This window comes from Tinamus guttatus, unplaced genomic scaffold (genome assembly GCF_059628265.1).
Source record: "Tinamus guttatus ecotype Peru unplaced genomic scaffold, ASM5962826v1 Tinamus_guttatus_pri_ptg000259l, whole genome shotgun sequence".
Classification (NCBI taxonomy): domain Eukaryota; kingdom Metazoa; phylum Chordata; class Aves; order Tinamiformes; family Tinamidae; genus Tinamus; species Tinamus guttatus.
The window spans coordinates 233,968-253,962 of NW_028288793.1; the positions used below are offsets into that span (position 1 = coordinate 233,968).

At 45.0% G+C, this 19,995-nt stretch overlaps 1 protein-coding gene across 5 annotated transcripts; it reads left to right on the forward strand.

The window, feature by feature from the left end:
• The first annotated feature begins 4,050 nt into the window (after positions 1-4,050).
• On the forward strand, positions 4,051-18,699 carry ZC3H11A (zinc finger CCCH-type containing 11A). Of its 5 annotated transcripts, XM_088526865.1 has the most exons (19): positions 4,104-4,139; positions 8,077-8,130; positions 9,526-9,578; positions 9,987-10,188; positions 10,316-10,435; positions 10,650-10,773; positions 10,978-11,181; positions 11,579-11,695; positions 12,188-12,268; positions 12,735-12,845; positions 13,661-13,723; positions 13,973-14,068; positions 14,282-14,347; positions 14,750-15,304; positions 15,454-15,530; positions 16,214-16,532; positions 16,699-16,868; positions 17,255-17,322; positions 18,001-18,699. In XM_088526865.1, the coding sequence occupies exons 4-19, from the start codon at positions 10,135-10,137 to the stop codon at positions 18,245-18,247; spliced, it is 2,472 nt and encodes an 823-aa protein (XP_088382991.1). In that variant the 5' UTR covers positions 4,104-4,139; positions 8,077-8,130; positions 9,526-9,578; positions 9,987-10,134; the 3' UTR covers positions 18,248-18,699. The 5 variants fall into 5 exon arrangements, with proteins under 5 accessions (XP_088382992.1, XP_088382993.1, XP_088382991.1 ...); XM_088526866.1 differs by lacking the exon at positions 8,077-8,130 and having other exon boundaries at positions 4,051-4,157; XM_088526867.1 differs by lacking the exon at positions 8,077-8,130 and having other exon boundaries at positions 4,087-4,139.
• The last annotated feature ends 1,296 nt before the right edge of the window (positions 18,700-19,995 follow it).

A 19,995-nucleotide genomic window follows, 5' to 3' on the forward strand; every position in this document is an offset into this window, starting at 1 on the left:
AACCATCTCTCTCCAAAGGCCTGGTTGTCCTGGGCAGTTTTTCTCTGAACCGCCCCCCTTGCAAAGCCAAGAATGGCCCAGACCAGGAGATTGGGTTTGCCTGGGCTTAGTTTCTTCACTGCAGGTTCCTGTAGGTTCATTCCCAGTTGTTGGCCCCAGTTGGAAGAGGCTGGAAGAAGCCCCACTGCTTCCTCTCCTTTGTCCCGTTGGATTTGGCCAGAACCTGGTTGTAAGTGGCTCTATGAGGTTGCCTTTGCCCAGCCTGTAAGCAGAGGGGTCTCAGTGACGGGGGGGTGGCTGATTTCTTTTTATTTTCGTTTTCTGAAGAACGCACAGCAGAATCTCCCGTGCCTTCTCCAAGCACTGCCTGCAGCACCGCCTGCCACGCGAGAGCCCAGTCCTTTTGCCAAGAAATAAGTGTTCCTTAAACGACAGCAACCAAAACCCAACGTCTTGGGTCCCTTCCCAGTCCAGCACCGACGTGTCCCTTCCTTGGGGTGGGAGGAAGGACGAGGTGGCTCCGTTCCTCTCCCAGGCCCTTCTCCCGCCTCGGTGCTGGTGGGCACTGGGCTCCCTACACTGCCAACAGCGAGAAGTTGCCACCACTGCCCATCTCGGTTGCAAATCCCGTGTCGAGACCCCCATGCAGACAACCCCGTCGCTGTCCCCCCCTCCGTCCTTCACGCGAGCTCAGAGGGCACCTTGGGCAGAACCAGGGGGGCCGGGTCGGGGCCGGCGGGTTTCCCAAGCCGGACCCGAGTCGACAGGAGAGGAAAAGGAAAAGGGAGCTTGTTCCGTTCTAGAGATGACATTGCTTAAAAAGATCACTTTTTCTATTTTAAATACTTGCAAAAAAAAGAAAAAAAAAAAAAAAAAGGTGTTCTTACAAGCTTACATATTTATTGAATACTTTGTGGGGGGGGCACTGATTTTTTTTTTGTTTGTTTCTTTTGATATTTTTTTATTACCTCAGACCTGTTTTAGGGAAAAAAAGACTTAAAACAACAAAAAACATCAAAAAGCTAACTTTGGAGGCTCTTTAAAGTCACTCCCGGAAATCTGTGACTGGCAGGTTGCCACAAGGGTCTGGTTGTTCTTTAGTTGATATATTTTTGTTGTTCTAGTTTCCATATTAGGAGGGGGAGAAATAATTATATATAAATATTATGCAAAAAATATAGTTTTCTTTAGATCAGAAACTGATATTTTTACGTCAGCCATATGTATTTTGTTTAAAGGAAAAAATAAGCCTTGAGCCACGTGTCGGTGCTGGCACGTGGCCGCGCGACGGCGGTTCAAAGTGACAGGTAATTTAGTATATCAGCGATTGGATGCCAGTCAGCTTCCTTTTCTCTGAGCAGCCATCTTTATACTAGATGTTAGTTGGATGACACAAATGTTTTTTTATATAAATTATGTTGGTATGGCTGGTTGCTTGAAGTATAAGCGTTTATTGTGCATACATCTTCTGTAAAGTATTTTTTTCTATTTAGTTTCCGTGATATACTGGCAGCAGATGACTATTGGGTTAAGTTATTGAGGACATTACACAGCCGGTGGGGGAGATTGGTGCTCTACGCTAAAAGGCCTGGCCGGCGGCATGAACTTTTGGGGACTTCTCTGCAAGATGCCTTGAAGGAGGGGGAGATTTTTGCTTTATTTGAACTGCCACGAGCGTGCACGGGGGAGAGTGCCATGCCAGACAGGAACTGAAGTAATACCCTGTGATCCGTGTTAACTTGCCTTGGAATGCTTTGTTATTAAAACACTCTGAACATAATTTTGCATCCAGTTCTTGCGCATCCTAGGGTCTCTGGTGGTGGTGGTTTTCTGTTCAATAAATTGGCGAATTGGTACCAAAGACATCACCTCACTTCCTGCGTGCATTGCTGGACCGTCCTTTTGAGGCCCTGGCATTCTGCAATTCGTGTTTATTATTATTTGCACAGAAGCTAGACAATTTTCAAAGGTTTTGTGCAATAAGCTTTGAGGGGGGGGAAAAAGGAGACCTGAACCTATCTCGAGAAGGAAAAAAACGAAGCCACATTTTAGCATGGGCAGCCGCTGTCCTCTAACCCTGCTGGGGTCGCAGACGTTGGGTTTAACGGGAAAACGGGAGCCCGGGGCCATCGCCAGCACCGTCCTCGGAGGCACCGCAGCCTCGAAGCCACCGGAGCCCCTCGGAAAAGGGGCGCTTGGACCTCGCTCCCCGGCTCCCGCCCAGGGCTCAACCCCTGCGGTCACAGCGCTCCTATTCCCGTCCCATCCACCAAGATTTTGGGCACGTGGCTGTTCCTCTCCGGCATCTTCCAGCCCGCCGGCCTCGCCTGCTCCCTCTTCTCCTCCTGCTCCAACAGCACCAAACCAAGAGCTCCGTTTTCCTTCGGCAAAGCCCATGGCTAAAACTGTCTTTAGTTTATTTCCTCCCCTTAAATAAATATATATATATATACAGTATTAATCCGACATTTGTGTGTGTATATATATTTATGCAGCGCTCTTACAACAAAACTTCCTATCAAAAACAGCACGCAGATATGTTTTTTTTTTTTCCTTTTATTTTTTTCCCCGGTAACTCGTATACTAAGCACTGGTATTTTTGTATAAAAGACAGAAAACTACGAAATAACAGGCTGAATATAATGTGGTATGCATGCCATTTAAAACAAACAACAAAAAAACAAAAAAAATGGTGGTTTCAAAGCAATATGTACCCTGGTGTGTTTGCCATATCCTACAGTCCAGCTTAAAGTGCACCTGATCTGTATTGCATTTTGATATTAATCTCTCTGTACAATGTTTTGCATGTAATTTATATGGTTCTTGGGAGAAAAAGCAACGGGAATGACTTGTCCGTGAGCTGCTTCTGAGAAACCAGGCTCTGAGCAGAGGCAATGGAAGAGCGGTCGTGTCGGGGGGAAAGGGGGTACATATTAAAAAATGCAAAATTAATTAAAGGAGCGGGGCCGCAGGGTGATGGTTTCGATCAATAAAAGCTTTGGCTGTTGAGCAGAACCAGTGCGCGAGTGCGTGGGGGGCTAACACGGAGCCGCGGCCGCCTCCGGGCGCCAGGGAAGAGGGATGGGAGGTGGAGAAGGGTGTTTGCACCATGATGGGGGGCTCTTGAGGCTGGAACTGGCCTGTGGGCCCCTTTTTTCCATGCAAAGGAGCTTTTCCAGGGCCGAATTTCTGGTGCCGCCTCAGCATGGAGGCCTCGCGGCCACCTCCATCTTGGCTCTGAGGTGCCACCAGTCTCCAGGCCGCCGTGGTAACTCCGCGTGGGAGCACATTGGGATGCTGCACACGGTCCTTTGGGAATGCTCCTGGGAGCACATTGGGATGCTGGGAGCACACGGGTCCTTTGGGAATGCTCCTGGGAGCACATTGGGATGCTGGGAGCACACGGGTCCCTTGGGAATGCTCCCAATCCCGATCGGAATGGGTGGGTTGGATCTGCCTGCTTGGTGGCAGCAGGGTCGAGGCCACCTCTTGTCCCCTCCCCAGGTCTAGACACTGCAGCAAGACCTCGGGGCCATGGAGCCCCTTGAAGCCTTGAGCCCCATGAAGCCTCCTGCCCTAGCAAAAGCTTTGGGCGGACTCGAACTGCCTGTGTCAGCCCAAAATGCAGAGATTTAAACCCAAAAATCCCAAGAGGGCAAGAGTCATGCTGTGTCTGCGGCACACAGATGGGAAGGGTTTTTTTTCCCCCGCAGTTTCCCTCCTTAGTGAACGGTTTTGTTCAGTGCTAGAGTAACTCAGGGCGCCCCTGGCAGCTGCAGGAGGAAGAGGAGGAGGAGAAAAGAGCCGCTCGCACAGCTTTGCCGGCCGCCCGCGCCCGCGCCCCTCCGCTTTGCTCGCGGCTCCCGCCCGCACCGCGGTTATTGCGCCGTTGGGCGGCACCCGCCCGCGCGTTCTTCGCTGTCGCGTAGGGAGGGCGGTTCCGCCCCCAGAGCGTCAAGCGGGCGGAATCGGACGCGTCGAAGCCGGCGTTGGCCGCCATCTTGGCAGCGGGCTCGCGGCGGTGCCCGTATGTGAAGGGCGCCATCTTTGAGGCTGGCAGTGGCTGCAGGCGACGGCCCGAGCGGTGGCCTCGGCGGAGCGCGGGGAGCAGGCGGCGGCGGCAGTTCCGCAGGGGTTCGGTAAAGTGTTGCTAGCCGGTAACTAGAGCCGTTCGTAGACCGCCGCGGGCGGGGGAAGGGCCCGGGGTCCCCCCGTCACCCCCGCCAGGCCCCGGGGCCCTCCCGCTCCCCTCAGGGGGAACAGGCCGCAGCGCCCAGGCCGCGGCCTTGTCTCCTCCCGGTTCTCCCTCCGCTTCTGCGGGGCCGCTCGGGCTCCGCCGGGGAGGGAGCAGCGCCCAGGGGCTCCCGCGAGCGGGGAGCCGCTCCCGGCGGCTCCGGACGAGGCCCCCAGGGCCTCCCCGCTGCTCCCCCTGCCCTTTCTCCGGCCTCCCCTGAGCGCTCCCCCGTTTCCCTGCGGCCTCCGCGGCCTCCCCGCGCAAGAGGCGCCTTGGGGTGTCTCCAGGCACGGTCACTTGAGCGACCTTCGGATCCCGACGCAGGGCCTTAAGGGGATAGATGATCTCCAGCGAAAAGCTCGTGCCTTCCCTTTGTAGCTCTGTGCACGAGGGGTGCGTGGCCCCTCCATTGCCCGCAGAGCTGCCCCCCGCCTCTGACTAACTCTGGGTGCACCCAGTTGTTGTAATCTCTCCTTTAGTTTGTTTAAGAAAAGGAGAAAAAAAAAAGATGTTTGTTTTTTGTTTCCAAAGAATTTGATAGGCATTTTTTTTTTTAATATGGATGGCCTAGTGTTTCAGGAAGAGCGTTAGCCTAGAAAAAACTTCCTCTTGCTGTACCTTCTCATCTAAAATGGCACCCTTCCAAGTCACTGCTTTCCAGGGGAAACGGCCTCTTTTTGAGATTTAATGAAACATTTCAGTGAGGAAGACAAATTGTCATTACTCCCCCAGCAAGTTGCTGCCAGGGCCTGACATTGATTTCAGACACAGGAGAGGAATGAGTGTGTGTTCCTTCATGCTGAGCATCTGCAGCAGCTTCACCAGTGCCCTCCATTTGGAATTTACTTCCAGGGCCTGTTCTGACAGCAAAGAGGGGAAATTCATGATGGGCAGAGGGAAAGGCAGGGGAGAGCCACCTAATAGCATAGGGAGGAAGGGGTTAGGGACTAAGGGAAAGCCACACACTTAAAACAACAGCATAAGGTCCCATCTAAAAAATTTGCTAAGGATTTGGACCCGCGGGTACTGCTGCAGCTGCACATGTTGTGCCTGTTGCTGCTGAGCAAGATGGAGAGAGCTCTGTTGTTGAGAGAATTGTGTTGAAGCGTGTGCCGTTGCCTAGAGGAAGAGTCAAGGGTTCCGTTTTGTGGGATTTCGTCCGTGTTGATCCTTGGTTTGCCTGGTATGGCATCACCAGCATACGCTTGAGGAGAAGAGAGGAGGAGAAGAAGAAAAAAAAGCCACAACAAGCTGGGTACTCACCAGAGACCGTCGCATCTGCAAGTCGTCCCTTTTGCACATTGGACCGAGGCTTTTCAGCAATTTTCAGCAATTCCTACAGGCTGCAGCACTGTGTGATCAGTTGTCGCCTAGAACATCCTTTTCTGCAAAGGTGCTTGTGTGTTGGAGAAATCGGAATGCAGAAAAACACATTTAGCAACTGATGTGTGGACCCCATCACAGACTGCGTGACCACGATGACCTGCGGGGTGTCTTCTGTGATACACTGAGCTCCTCAGAGTGCTGCAGCAGGAGTTCCCTTTTAGAAAACAAGGAGGTTTTAGACTTTGCTAAAAAAAATCTACAGCAGCAAGTGTCCTATAAGAACCCAGTTTCCAAATTGGTGTGGCTTTTCCCTAATTCCCTCACCCTGGCTTTGTAGCTGTTGATAATTATGAACCCCCTGGCACTGTTGTCAGTGCCATGTTTTACGTTTGTTTTAGGTTTAGTGGTTTGGGGCTTCCTCTGAGCACGAGAGGACCAGGAACATCCTAGCAGTATCTTAAGGGACTTGCTGTCATTTTGCTTTTTCTGCTAAAACCCATCAAATCCTTCAGGCATCCCAGGATGCAAAGCATTTTCCACAGGATCTCTTGGAGCAGCAAAGAGCCACTCAGCAGACATCTTCCTTTCATGTGTTAGAGCAACTTCAGCAGAAGGTGGAGCACAACTTGTGTGTGCAGCCTTTCCTGGGAGGGTGGTCGGGGCTGTTCTCAACTCATTCCACAGGTCCCCAGCGTGTGACATCCTTAAGCCGCTTGTTCATGGGTCTTGCTGAAACGCTGCTGTCCTCACGTTGCCTCCTCCTGACTTTGCAAGCTGTGTGGAAAGCCTGAAATCAAAGGTGCTTTTATAGCTCTTGATCTGAGGGATGATTTTAGTCTTGAAACCAATTCTCTGCTGAGTTGCTGGGGAAGAAGGCCAGGTCACTCCAGCTCCTCTTCCTCGCTGGCCACCTTGCTCTTCATGGCTCCTGAGTGACATCTTGTCCCCTGTCCCTGCTCAGTTTTTGAACGTGCACCAAGTCTGCAATTAGATACTCTTGAGAATTTATTAAAGCAAATGTAGAGAGTATTGATTGCTCTACTCTGAGCTTTGGACTTTGCTACAAAGGATGAGATCGCTTGTAGGAGGGAGGAGGTTTTAAGCAGGAGATTGTTCTGTGCTTCAGATCACTTAAAGAGCCAAGTGTGTGTTGTTCATATATGCAGCATCTTATGCACTGTTTCTTACAGAAAATTTTAACATCTAGTGCATGTTGCTCTTCCAGCTCTAGGGGCTCTAACAAATGGGATTTGATCATGCAGTTCTTAGGGCTCTTCCTTCTTGTCTTCGGACACCTCTACTGCCCTTATGAACAAGGTTGCTAAGCATATTTGCTGCTTTATAAAGAATTAAAAGCACACAAAAGTAGGCCAGGAACAGGGACTGCCAAAAGTGAAGTGGTTTGTCCTTTATGTCCAAAAAAATTCCCGTGGATAAATCTGTAGTTAATAAGCACAGTGCTATAAGGACTGAAAAATCTTCCCTTCGTGCAGTTGTTGGAGTGAAAAAAAGAAAATTGTGCCCCTCTTTTCTCCTCTGTAAGTTCAGTACAGAACAATTGCTTGTCACCAAGCTGGAAATTTAAAATGAATTCGTAATGGTAAGCACAGTTCAATCCTAATAGGAAAACTTTGCTACATTTCTGGAAGGAGGGAAAAAAAAAAAAAAGAAAGGGCATTAAAATTCTTACCAGCTTCTGGGAGACTTGCTGAGTGCACCAGAGTTACTCATTTTTATTTGGGTTTTCAAGGGCTAGTTAAGGTGATTTTTGTTTGGTACTCAGATTGCCAAGTCAACTGACCTCAGTTAAAAGAAAAAGTAAGTTTTGAGTTAACTTTTTCTATTTAAGAAAGGACTTTTCTGCAATGTATAGCCCTGAGCTTTTGTTTTGTTTTAGTTCTCTTTCTTCCTGTTTCTTAAACAAGATCCATTCAGATTCAAATTCTGAACAGCATTCGGGGTGTATTTAGGAATATGGAAGGCAACAAGCAAAATGGGTTAAATTTAAGCAGCTGACCTGCTCGGGCATTGTAAACACCTACAGCTATAGGGGCATTTTTTTTCTTTTCATGGTGGATGTAGGAACCCTACATTATACAGTTGCCTCTCCCTCTTCTTAAGGAAAAGAAACGCCACCTTCTAGACCATGAATTCCTTCTGATTTGTATTTCAGTACCTCTGCTCAGCAAAGCAATGGTCCTTAATTACCATCTGTTTAAGTGTTGGCTTGTGCAAACTGGAAAAAAAAATGTGCTTGAAATTACATTTAATTAACACCGATATTGGTAACACACTTGGCAAAATGTTTCTTGTCAGGCGTCCATGCAAAAGAGCACCAGTCATTTTTAGAAGCTGCGTAGGAATTTGTATGGCACAAAGTTTGTTTTTTGGGATGCTAAAGGTCAGAAGGGAGTGATCACTGCAGTGCTGGAGAAGCCTTGCGCTTAATCCCCTTTGTCAAGCAGTCGAAACCAATAACTAATACAAGAAACCAACTTTTCCTCTCTTTATTTTAGATTTGGGAAAATTCCCTGCCAAAAAAATATCCTGGAAAATTCACTAGTGTTTGTGTGAGTAAAAGGTCCAACCTTCTATTATTAATTTATAAGAAATTAATTTCATTCAGTTTTGTCCAAAAGAGTAAGAAATTATTTAGCGCAGAAATGTGTAGCATTTAGTGATAGGGATCAGAATCACTTTATTATTTTTTAAATCTGGTCTGGTTGCAGGTTTTATAGCATTTATTGTCTTTTAAAAGAAGCAAAATGTCATGACTTCCTATCAAAAAAAAAAAAAAAACAACAAAAAAAACCTGTTTGTGGCTAAATGGAACCAATTTCAGCTTCTGTTTATCAAAAAAATCATTTGCTGTTAAGAATTGGACCAAAACTGTCCTTTCCAACCCTTGATATTACAGCAATGGATAATGGTGGATATCTGGATTAGGGAACAGCATGTGATGGCAAACTTAGTATTTGTTCTCCTGTAAAATTCCGTATGTATATTCAAAAACCCAATAATTGGACAAAATAATCAAAGAATTCCAAAATCTTGGTATCATGCAGCCACGCCATGTCCAAAGCGAGCGTTTCCCTGCCTCTCCGAGCTTGCTGTATCCTTGATCTCCCGTGTCCCTGCTCCTAACTGATTGCAACTCTACGTGCCTGATCCGGGCTACAAGTGGTGGTCTTGATTACATGGATATCATGCAACACATACTGTGCAAGCTTGTGTGTATAGATACGTGGATACTGTATGCATGTACATTCAGCATGCATATTTGTGTGCTGGCCCCCAAATCACTCTCAAAGCCTCAGATATTCATCAAAATATCAAGTAGCCCTTCCGTTTTTGCCAGTTCCCTCAAAATGAGACACTTTTTCTGCACTGTCTTTGGCCAATAGCCAAAATGTGTGATTTTTGTTACCACTCTTGCTGATTTTATTATGACTCACTGTTGGTGTGTGTATAAGCACATATGTGTATATGTATATGCATATTTGTGTATTTATACACACAAGTATGTTTTTGCTATACAGGTAATAAAGATGGGGGAAGGTTTTTGTGTTTTCTTAATAGGTGAAGAAATCTTGAAGACCAGAAATTGGAACTTACTGAATTTTAAATTAAAACAAAAATATATGTTTATATAAATTGTCCGGCTGTGGAAGATGGATCTTCATTTTTGCAGCCACTTTGAGTCACAAGTTCATCTTTAAATGAACTGGGTTTTTTTTTTTTTCATTATTTTTAATTTTTATTTTTTGAAGAGCTAACTAACCCTGGCTGTCTCCAGTCTCTCAGAGTATTCAAATGGACTTGCTTCCTCCATTAGTTGTAAGATGTTTAAAAGCACATCCTAAGTTTGAATTGTGGATGAGAGGTTCCCTTGGCAATGTGAGGAGGAAAATTCTTTCTACCCCTTTATTATTAATTCACGGATTCAGTGTTGGTTCGGCCTACAGGAGAAGTTAACTGGAAGTCTTGGAAGATCAGTACCTTTGCTGAGATTGTCCAGGTATGTGAACTTGAAGATCTAGGGCTATTGGAAAATAATATTTCATGTGTCAAACTGCGTTTTGTTGAAATCGTTTAATACCCATAGTTAATCACTGACTGATAGCTCTACTGTAGGGTCACTTGTTGGAACTCAAGTGCTGTGATTAGAGCTACATGCAACATTTCTGTGTTTTTTTTCCTATGCTCTGCTGCAAATAAATATTGCTAAGGGTGTAGAAGAGAAGCCTTTATGACAAATTCATGCAATTTTACAGAAATTTGTTTTAATACGGGGATATTTTTGAAGCCAGCTGATTTTGAGGTGTTGCATCCCTCTTGAGACTAATTCGCTTAGCAGACAAAAGCTGGAAAATGCTTCCAACTTTGTAATCAGATTTTTTATTCCAGTTGTCAATGTTTTTTTCAGGGTTACTTTTAAAAGAAGATTTCACTGATCAAGCCTGTAGAAGACTTTCAGCCCAAGAAAGAGTGAAAGCAGCACTTGTCAAGAGTGCAGGAGGTCCCTGTGGAGAGACGACGCTTGTAGCCCAGCTTTATTTGGGAATTCGGTCGACATGGCTAACCAGGGAGATGATTGCTATTTCTATTTCTATTCCACGTGTAACAAGGTATGACTGGCTGTTTTTTAATTAATGATTTTTAGTAACTTCATTTTTAGGTAATTTAATCCAGATTCTAATGAGCATTTTCAGGCTGTACTGTTTGCTTTTATTGTTCTTTTCCTCTTGGTTACAGGGAGACAGTTGCCCCTTCCGCCACTGCGAAGCTGCTCTGGGGAATGAAACAGTCTGCACACTCTGGCAGGAGGGTCGGTGTTTCAGGAATATCTGCAGGTTCAGACATATGGAAATTGATGTGAGTGTCTGCCTTACAGTGTACTTTCAAAATAAATCAGTAAAGCATTTTTTCCTGTTCTAAGTGCAGGATAGATGCGTTTGCTTTAAAGTAAAACAGGTCTGCAGCACCACAGGTGATGTGGAAGGAAATCGGGGGGTAATAATATTTTAGATGCAAAATTTTCACCCTGAAATGTATGAAATACTGAGGTTTTGTTTCCTTCTGTCTTTAGAAAAAGCGCAGCGAGATTCCTTGCTATTGGGAGAATCAGCCAGTGGGCTGTCAGAAATCCAACTGTGCTTTTCATCACACCAAGGGACGTTACGTGGATGGCCTCTTCTTACCACCAAGCAAAAGTGAGTAGTTTTAGGAGATTTTGTGTGTAAAGTAAAGCCATTTTTCACAGTGTAACCAGTGACAGAGTAGGGAAAAGGAGGGGGTAGATTCAGTTGCCAGATAGGTAAATGTCTTTTCTTACCTGCCATTTTTATTCAGTGAGTGCAACATTGGGGTCAAAGTTTTAAATGACCAAACTACAAATGATCCTGTTCTTCCTCTAGCTACACTGCCAGGTCCACCTGAGTCTGCGGAAGATGATGTGAAAGCAGCTCAGCTGTCTCTGCAGCAGAATAAACTTTCTGTCCAGTCAAATCCCTCTCCGCAGCTGAGGGGAGTAATGAAAGTGGAGAACTCTGAAAATGTCCCAAGTCCTACACATCCTCCAGTTGTAATCAATGCTGCAGATGATGATGAAGATGATGATGGTGAGCATACTTTAGGTTTTTGAGGCTTTTGTGCCATAAATGAACACGTAAATTGTGGAGTATCTGAAAACTAACTGATTTTCCTGCAAGAACCACTAGATGGTTGGCAGGCTGTGTCCAGAACCCCCTGTCCTGGAGGAAAGCTTAGAAACAATCTTGTTTCAGCTGGTGTTGTTGAAAGTCCCCTCCCTGATTTTCTCAAAAATTGTGTCCAGCCTATAATAAAAATAGTCATTATCATTATTTTAATCTAAAACTGCTTCTGTTCCAGTTAAGAATATGGGTAGAATATTGAGCATGGACTGAAACGTCCATGTGCAAGTTACACGTGTAGACAGGCTGATATTCTTGTCTAATTCTTCCTACTTAATTGAATAGGTTTATTTTTCCCCTGCAGATCAACTTTCTGAAGAAGGAGATGAAACGAAAACACCTGTCCAGCAACCAGCCTCAGAAACTCCTAACGGATTGCGGATAATTTCCACTAGGAAATCTAATGCTACTACAAAACAAGGTATTCTAACACCTGCAGTAGGATGAATCCCACTTGTCTTCCAAGTGTATTTTTGAAGACAACTGGAATATTGTGTAGGCGTGCTATTGGAGCTTTACTTCTCTGAGAAAACACCAAGGAAACCTTTATTGTAGGGGAAAAACTTTGTGTTTATGTAGGTAACATCTTATGACAGATAAAGGAGAGCTTGACAATTAACTCAAAAGCAGTACATTGTAAGTATATAAGAGTATATGGTAGAGGTGAATGCACTTATTTGTTTCCATGATCTCATTCCTACCTGATTCCTTATTTGTCCCTTGACTTAGGTTTGTGCTCCAAAATGGGAGCACAGAGTGGACTTTTAATGCCTGCAAATGTCTTTGGGGGATGAGGCACATGGGTTGATTCTAAGTGCTCTGGAAAATTGCTGGGTGCTAAGAAGTGTGAGGATCTGTGCTTCTCATCATATCCCTTTAAGCCTCTGTTCCATTAATTATTTTGTGTTTTCAGATGAGAAGTTGAATTTTGGGATAAAAACACTTGAAGAAATTAAATTGAAGAAACTGAAGGAAAGATCAAAAAAGCAAGGTGGTGAGTTGATATCCTCCCTTTCTCACTAACTTCTCTGCTGCTTTATATATATATATGTGTGTGTGTGTGTGTGTGTATATATATATATATACATATATGTATATATATATATGAGTATCTGGCTCTGCATTGGTGATATAATTATTTGCAAAAGAAGGAAATTTTTGTTTTGCGCTAATGGGTAGAGACCCACGATTGATTTTGACTGGAAGTTGCTTGGGGAACAAACTTACCTGTTCTTTCCACTGGAGCTCTCAAGCTCCACGAGCATAAAAGCTACTTTCTTGAAATTGAAATTTCAATTGCAGATCAGAGGCAGATTGCTCAAGCTCTTATTTCCATGCACTGGTCATTTGGTGTTGGGCAGCAATAAATACTTAATAACTTTCGGTCTTTGTGATAGTTCTTTGGTGTTTTTCTTTCATCCCCTGCTAAACATTCTCATCTTTTTGCTTGCTCTGATCAGAAGGTCCTTCAGGAGTTCCTATTCATCCACTGCAATCTCAGACTATTCCTGTGCCAGAAAAGGAAAATGTTCGGACAGTGGTCAGGACTGTGACACTATCTACAAAGCAAGGTAATAAGGAATGCCACAGTTGCCATTTCAGAGCTTCCTAAAGCTAAAGGTTAGGTCTGATTCAGGCATCTTAGTCTGCTGGTGCTGCCTTTTTCTATTAAAAACTTTGCAGGAATAATAGTTTGTCCTGTTGCAATAGGAGATCAAAAAGTGGGTTTTGTCAGTGTGACATAAAGCCATAGCTGGTCATATATCACCATCCTACAGACTCCTGACCTGTGTGTCCCTGACTTCACTGCTCCTGAAGCCCAGTGGGACCCGTGCACGAGCTCTTGTACTGACAGCCTGGGTCACAATTAGTATTTAAATGAAATGCAGCAGAGAAAAAGAGGGTAAAGGCAAACCAAATGTCAGCATGCAAATAAGGGAGAGCTGAAAAGCAGCTGAGAGATGAATGGAAAGAGCTATAGGAGATAGTGTTATACACACAAGAAACCAATTTTTGAAGCAGTAAAGAGGACAGGAGTGGCATTTGTGAACAGAACTGTGATAAGAGTTTGCACATGGTATTTATCTTGCTTATTACATGGTGTGTAACCTTCCGTCCTGCCTGAAGTGTAGCTTTCATGCGTGCTCTGGTTCATTAGTCACCAGCTTCGCAGGAAGTTGAATCAAGGACTCAGAACTATTAGTGTTTTTCTAAGTGATTTTTACAGGTGAAATATTAGTTTGTATAGTTTGACTCTCAAAATATGGCAATCTTGTAATATTTGGGGGAGAGGGGTTCAGAATAAGTGTATAAATGGAGGTTTGCAGGTAACATTTTTGCTGGCTGCTGTTTTGTGTGAACTAAAGTCCAAACTTTGCCGTTTTAGGGGAGGAGCCTGTAATTCGATTGAACCTTGGAGAGAGAGTGGGAAAACGGAAAAGCACCCTTGGTAAGAGCTTTTTGTGAGCTGTTGCTTGGATGCTTTCATCTAGATTCGAGGGTGTTTGAGATGAGAGAGAAGAAAATACATTCTGGCAGACATGCACTTTGGTTGTAGAAATGGCAATTGCATTAGCAACTGGAGGACAGATACAAGAAAATATATCTGGAAAAAAAATGAAGTTTCTTCTTGACTGTTCTAAGATCTTCCTTTGGAGAAACCTTCTTTAAGTGTTTCCTGTTTTCTCTCTGCCTGAAGCTGATGAAGGTGGCCTTCCACTGAAGCGCAGCCTCGCTGAAAGGCTAGGAAAGAAGATAGAGAGTCTGGAAAATGCTGAAAAGGCACCAAAGAGAGGTACAGCTATTAAACAGATACCCGATTTTGATACACAAATCCTCAGTTTAGGCTTACCATTTGTGCTTTCCTCTTCTGGTTCTCTCTGTGTTTTCTCTGAGGCCTCAGGGTTGCTTTGAATCCCAGTGCAGCAATCTGCTGTCTACTTTTGAAATGTAAGCACAAAGCTGAGGTTTATGCAGCCTGCCTGATTTTGTCTGTTCTCCCTTGCAGTTCAAGTCCCCAGGTCTCTGAAGGAGAGGCTGGGTTTGCCTTCTGAACAGACCAGTACAGAGACAGGTAATAACTAGATGCTAAATCTGCCTTTCCTTTCCATGAACCTCTACTACTTCCACACAGACCTCCAAGTTAGTTTTAAAAAAGGCCTTATGCCCTTTGTTTGAATGTTAGAACTCTCCTGATGGCTCCTGTCAGAGGTCTAGTTCCTGATGAGTGTTTCCTTTTCACTTGTGCCTCATCGAGATTTCACGTTCCTGCTTTGGGCCATGAGCAGATGAAGGCCCAAGTGGGACAAAATCACTACCAAGTGCCAACCTTAGAGATACTGAGGGAGAGACACGGTTTAGATAGTCTTGACATAGTCAAGATCATTAACTTCCCTTAGTACTGTAACAAACTCTGGGGACCTGGTTTTTGCTGAACTCCTTTTCTTGTGGCTTTTTTTTTTGATGGTGATGACAGAGAAAGCTGCCAAGCCAGCAGGAGAGATTCATGTGAAAACTCTGGAAGAAATCCGTCTCGAGAGAGCTATTCAGAGACGAGGAGAACCTCAAGCTAAGCCTCAGGCTGAAGGGCCCTGTGGAACCGAAGATCCCAGCCCAGGGGCAAGACCTTCTGCTGCAGTTCGCATCAAAACCTTCTCAGAAGCCCTAGCTGAAAAAAAACACAAGCGATTGGAAGAACAGAAGCAAAAAGCAGAACAGAAGCAAAAAGCAGAACAGAAGCAAAAAGCAGAACAAAAGCAAAAAGCAGAAGATTCACCTGTGAAGGCAAAGGCTGAGAATGATGCCAAGAAGCAGAGCGTGCAAACTCCGTCCATACCTGGCAAAGTACAGCCAGAAGAGCCAACAGGTAAAGCCAAGCCAGGAGGAGAGGTGCGTATTAAAACCTTGGAAGAAATCAAGCAGGAGAAAGCTCTGCGGATGCAACAGAGTGCAGAAAATGTTCCAGCTCCACCGGCCCAACCCGAACCTGCACCGGCAGGGAGGAGGTTGTTACGGATCACAAAGCTAATAGGTAATAAAATGTGCTGTGCATGAACGTGTGCTGCAGCCTTCCCTTTGATTTCGCTGTTAGACATGAGGAAACTTAACACTCCAGGGAAAGAAAAATAACCAGGTTTGTTTATTTCTCCTTTTGAAAATGATTTTTCTTTGTTTTTCAAGCACCTGGAAGAAGAGGAGATAAGAAGGTAGTGGAAGTGAATAGGCCTCCTCCCAAAGCTGTTCCTGCACCTCCAGAGGTGAGTCTTGAGCAAATACATATCTATGTGTGTGTATATGTACATATGTAATGTACATGTGTATATATTCATAGAACAGCTGGTAAGTTCTGTCCTGTCTTGTCGATCTGTAACTGGCTGTGTATTCCCAGCTCTTGTCTTTCCCTGCTTGGGAGAAGGGCTGAATTTAAGTCTAAATCCCATCACTTCCAATAGTTAGGGCAACATTGTGCCCTCAAACTTCTCATTCATTAAACCTGACAATGAAAAAGAAATCCTATTAGCACAAGATTTAATCTAATGGTTAATGGGGAGCGAATGTTTTTGCTCTCGGTGACTTACTCTGTCAGACTCAAAGGGGTTTTTAAGACCTTAGACAAGCATTTTAATAGGAAAAAAAATAGAACTTTATATTAGAGGTAAGCAGTCTATCAGAGAGTGCTGTATTAGGAGTTTGCATGGCTGTTGCTTGACAAGAATGGAAGAGATTACAGCTGGAGGCTTTTGCTGTATTGAAGAAGCTTTTCATGCTGGGAATTGCAGGCATATGAAACAATATTTTCATAGCAAGAAAAAAAGTCAGTTATTTGAATTATGCTAATGTATTGTGTTCCACATGGAACCCTTTGCAGAGGGACAGCAAATCATATTTTCTTAACTAAATCTGTATAGATTTTTGTCTAATTGTTCCTCTTTTTTTCTAGTCCTCTGATCAGAGTGCAGCTAATTCTAAAGTTCAGGTGAAGAGCCTGGAAGAGATAATGAGGGAGAAGCGACAACTGAAACAGCAGCAAGAGGAGAAACTTCTGAAGGAAGCAGCTGCTGTGTCATCCACTGTGGAAAAAGCAGCTAAAACCCCAGCATGTGGGAGTCCTGAATCCACTGTGGTATCAGGGCCAAACTGTCAGATTGCAAAGAGGTTATTGGTGAAATCCCAGGAAGATGGGGTTGACAGCCCAGGAAAGGATGCTGCTGTGTCCTCAGGGAAACAGGCATCTCAGCCTCTGGACCGGAAAGCTAAAAGTAAGTGTTTATTACAGGTTTTCCAAAGTTTTGCTGTGTGTGTGTGGAAAACGGCAGTGCAAGTCTACTGAGCAGGTATATTTTAATGATCTGAGGAAGGATTGCAGGAAGGATCTGGATATTTCTTGTGGCTCAGACGATGTCAGCTCTTTCTCTTTTGTTCTAGCCAAATCCAAGGTGAACATGAAGCTGTCGGATGGGAAAGCCACCTCCCCTGTAAAACAGGCCCTGAAATGTAAGGCAGCTGAGAGCCATCCCTCCGCTGTGGCAGCTGTGAAACCACTGAGCAGCAGCGAGGAGGACACGATGGAACCACCAGCTAAGAAAGCAGCTCTGGTAAGGACGCTGTCTGCCACTAAATTGGTGTTTTTGTTTCACTCTTGTGGATAAAAGATAGAAAACAAGGGGGTTCTATAGGTCTTTTGGTCCATCTTAAGTCCAGTAGTGGTCTAAAGATGATTGTTATGCCTTGCTAGTCTTTATTAGATAAATGATGGTGTTTTGTAATATTCTTCTATGATTTCTATGTGGAATTTCCATTAATGTTGTATTCTTAAACATGAGGTTGTTTGTGAGCTGGAAATAATATTAACTTTCCTCAACCTGGTACTGGATTTTGCTAAAGCTCAGCAATGCCAGAGGAGAAGCAGTGTGGAAGAAGCATCTACTAAGGAGTCATTTACTTGTGTGTCATAAATAAATATTGTCTCACTTCTTCACAGGATGTTGTTCCAGCCCTGCCAGAGGATAGTCTGGTCACCAAACCTGAAAGAGAAAAACCCAAAGACAGGTGACAACCAAAACTTGTTATTTTTCTTGGTCACTGTAGCTTTCACTTGCACTGTACATTCTTTTATATGTGGAAAAAAATCAGAGTTTTGAAATAATTAATGCCAAAATCAAAAGCAAAAAAATAAGGACTCTGCTAGGACAAATCGTGAGTGAATTATCCAGCAGCAAGCAAGAATTGTTATTTAGATACTTCTCTGAAAATGCTGCAAGTTGACAGTGACTTCTTGGGTTATCTGAAGAGCTGAATGAAGATGGGGTGAAGCTGGAGGTGGGGTCAAAGACAAGTGGTGGATGAGGATCAAATTCTTGTATTTGGGAGCCAAGTCTGCAGAGCACGTCATAGAAAATAGCTAAAATAGTAAGCAGGTATTAGCAGAGATTGAGTAACGGTCAAATTAGTGGTCAAATTATTAAATGTAGCAAAATGTCTGTGGCTACAAAAATTGAACTATTTGCTGGATCTCCAGCTGCTCTGTTTTCACAGATACATTTTCAGTTCAGGGATTTATCTGCTAACATTAGCGTATGGGAATCTAGAGTAGCCCCATCTTAGTTGAATAATAATCCCTGTGCAAAGTGTAAAAGGGATTAACTGCATTTTTAAGGGCTGGTTGCCAGAAAGTGGATCTGCAGTTGAGGAATGTCCTGTGCTGATGGTTGTTGTTGTTCTCCCAAGCGCTGTGAGCCAGGCCGGTCCCGTGGCACAGTCGGAGGTGTCGAGCTCGACCTCGTCGCAAGCCGTGGTGAAAACCCGCCGGTTGAGCTCCACAGGGGCTGGGAAAGCACCTCTATCCGTAGACGACGACTTTGAGAAGCTGATTTGGGAAATCTCAGGAGGCAAACTGGAAGCAGAAATTGATCTGGACCCAGGGAAGGACGAGGATGACCTCCTCCTTGAACTTTCTGAAATGATTGACAGCTGAACTTCATCTTCTTCTGTTTCCAGAAAAAAAAAAAAAATGTATATTTTGTTGGATACCCCAAGATGATCTTTTTTTCTAGCTGAGGCTTTGCAATGAGTCTTAAAGCACAGTTGGACTGGTAGAAATTGGCAATATCTGCACTCAGTTGTCCTAAATTTCCCTGCTGTTCAGAGTTGAAGTCCTGCGCATCCGTTCTGTTACTGTTGGGGGCTGCCTTCAGTGTTGGGAGGACAAAGCACTTCGTTATTTCAGACCAGAAAGACGTTCATCTACAAGCTCTGAAGGTTGTGAATTAATCTACCGAGTCAGTGATGCTCTGAAGGCTTAAACTGAAAGCTTCATTCCCTGCCCTGCACCCCACCCCTTGGCAAGGCCATTTTGGGTGTACTTCATGGTTTTTGCGTTCTTATTTCTTGGACTATTGATACTAAAGCCTGGAGTTACTATGTCAACTCTTGATTTTTATTTATGTATGTTACCATTTTGATTTGACTCTTCTAGGGCAAATGAATGAAAATGAAGGGATAGGAGGGAGCAGAATAATTCTAGCATTTTGGACCAAACATGCTGCCAAGGGTGGTGGTTGGAGTCAGTCCATCCAGCCTTATTTCTCTTCAATTATCAGGGATAATACAATATCAATGTGAAAAGCAGCAGCTATACAGTACAGCTAGAATCCCCCCTTCCTAGTTTATTGTACTCTATCAAAGCGTGGGGCTTTTGGTGCTTTTTGCTGATGTGAATAGGATTCAGGGATGAGAAGTCATGATTCTCATAGGCTGCAGGAACTGAGGAATTGGTTTAAGTGCCTCTTGGTTCCAAGAATCACTCCCCCGAGCTGCTGGCTCTTCTGCTGCGAAGTGGCAGCTGCTCAGACCAACATTAACACACTTTATTTCAGCTTTATTTGACCCGGTGCCCGCTGGGCCTCTGTGGGGCCCTGTGGTCACTTGTTGGCATTGACCCAACAGGCAGCCGGTGCCCAGGCACAACCTTGGGGCTGGGTAGTGCTGAGTTTTGTGCTCTCCTTTCGAGGCATCTCCTGGGCATCTGTTCACCTCCCCGTACGCCCAGCCCACCATGGAGGCCTGAGCTCCTTGCAGAGGGACAGCTTGGAGCCAGGACAGGAGGTTATTGGCCATTTGCACGTGCAGTTTGAAAGCGTGGCCCTGCAGAAAAGAGCTGAGACTGGGGTGTATTGAGTACCCTGCCACCAGTGAGCATTTTTCCCTAACAGATACATTTTTAAATTATTTTCTTAAATCTCTGAAGAACTTTAGTCTCTTCCTATTATGATTCGTGAAGCTGAAGGGGCCCTCAGGCATTTGCTGCTGGCAGAGGAAAATGAGTTTAGCGCATTGTAAATATTTCTCTCTCTGGAAGGACACACTCGTGTGCTTTGATAACCCACTGCGATGTCTTAGTTCCCAGAGGAAAGGGGTGAACCAAAGCTGGAAAAGCCCCTTCTGAAGAAACGGCGCGGCTGGGTCCAGCAGGGTCACCACGTTGTCACCTTCCTCCACGCGGCGCAGGGCAGCGCCGACCCTCATCCTGCTGAAGGACATTTTCCACCATGCGACTTCTGCACAGACGGGAGTGACTTTGGGAAGGAGAGAAGCACAGGGAAAGACTGTGGCGTGGAAAACGTTCCCCCCTCGTAAAATTTTCCTCTCCGTGTTCTGGTTTCAGCAGAATCTTCCGTTCTCACGTCAGCCTTCCCCGCCCCGGGGACGGCAGTCTGCGTCTGC

Bases quoted from the DNA above. Each gene is read 5' to 3' on its own strand.
- ZC3H11A (XM_088526866.1), top strand. From the start codon at position 10,135: ATGGCTAACCAGGGAGATGATTGCTATTTCTATTTCTATTCCACGTGT. The intron at 10,189-10,315 runs GTATGACTGGCT...TCTTGGTTACAG, and splicing joins TCTATTCCACGTGTAACAAG to GGAGACAGTTGCCCCTTCCG. The intron at 11,182-11,578 runs GTGAGCATACTT...TTTCCCCTGCAG, and splicing joins TGATGATGAAGATGATGATG to ATCAACTTTCTGAAGAAGGA.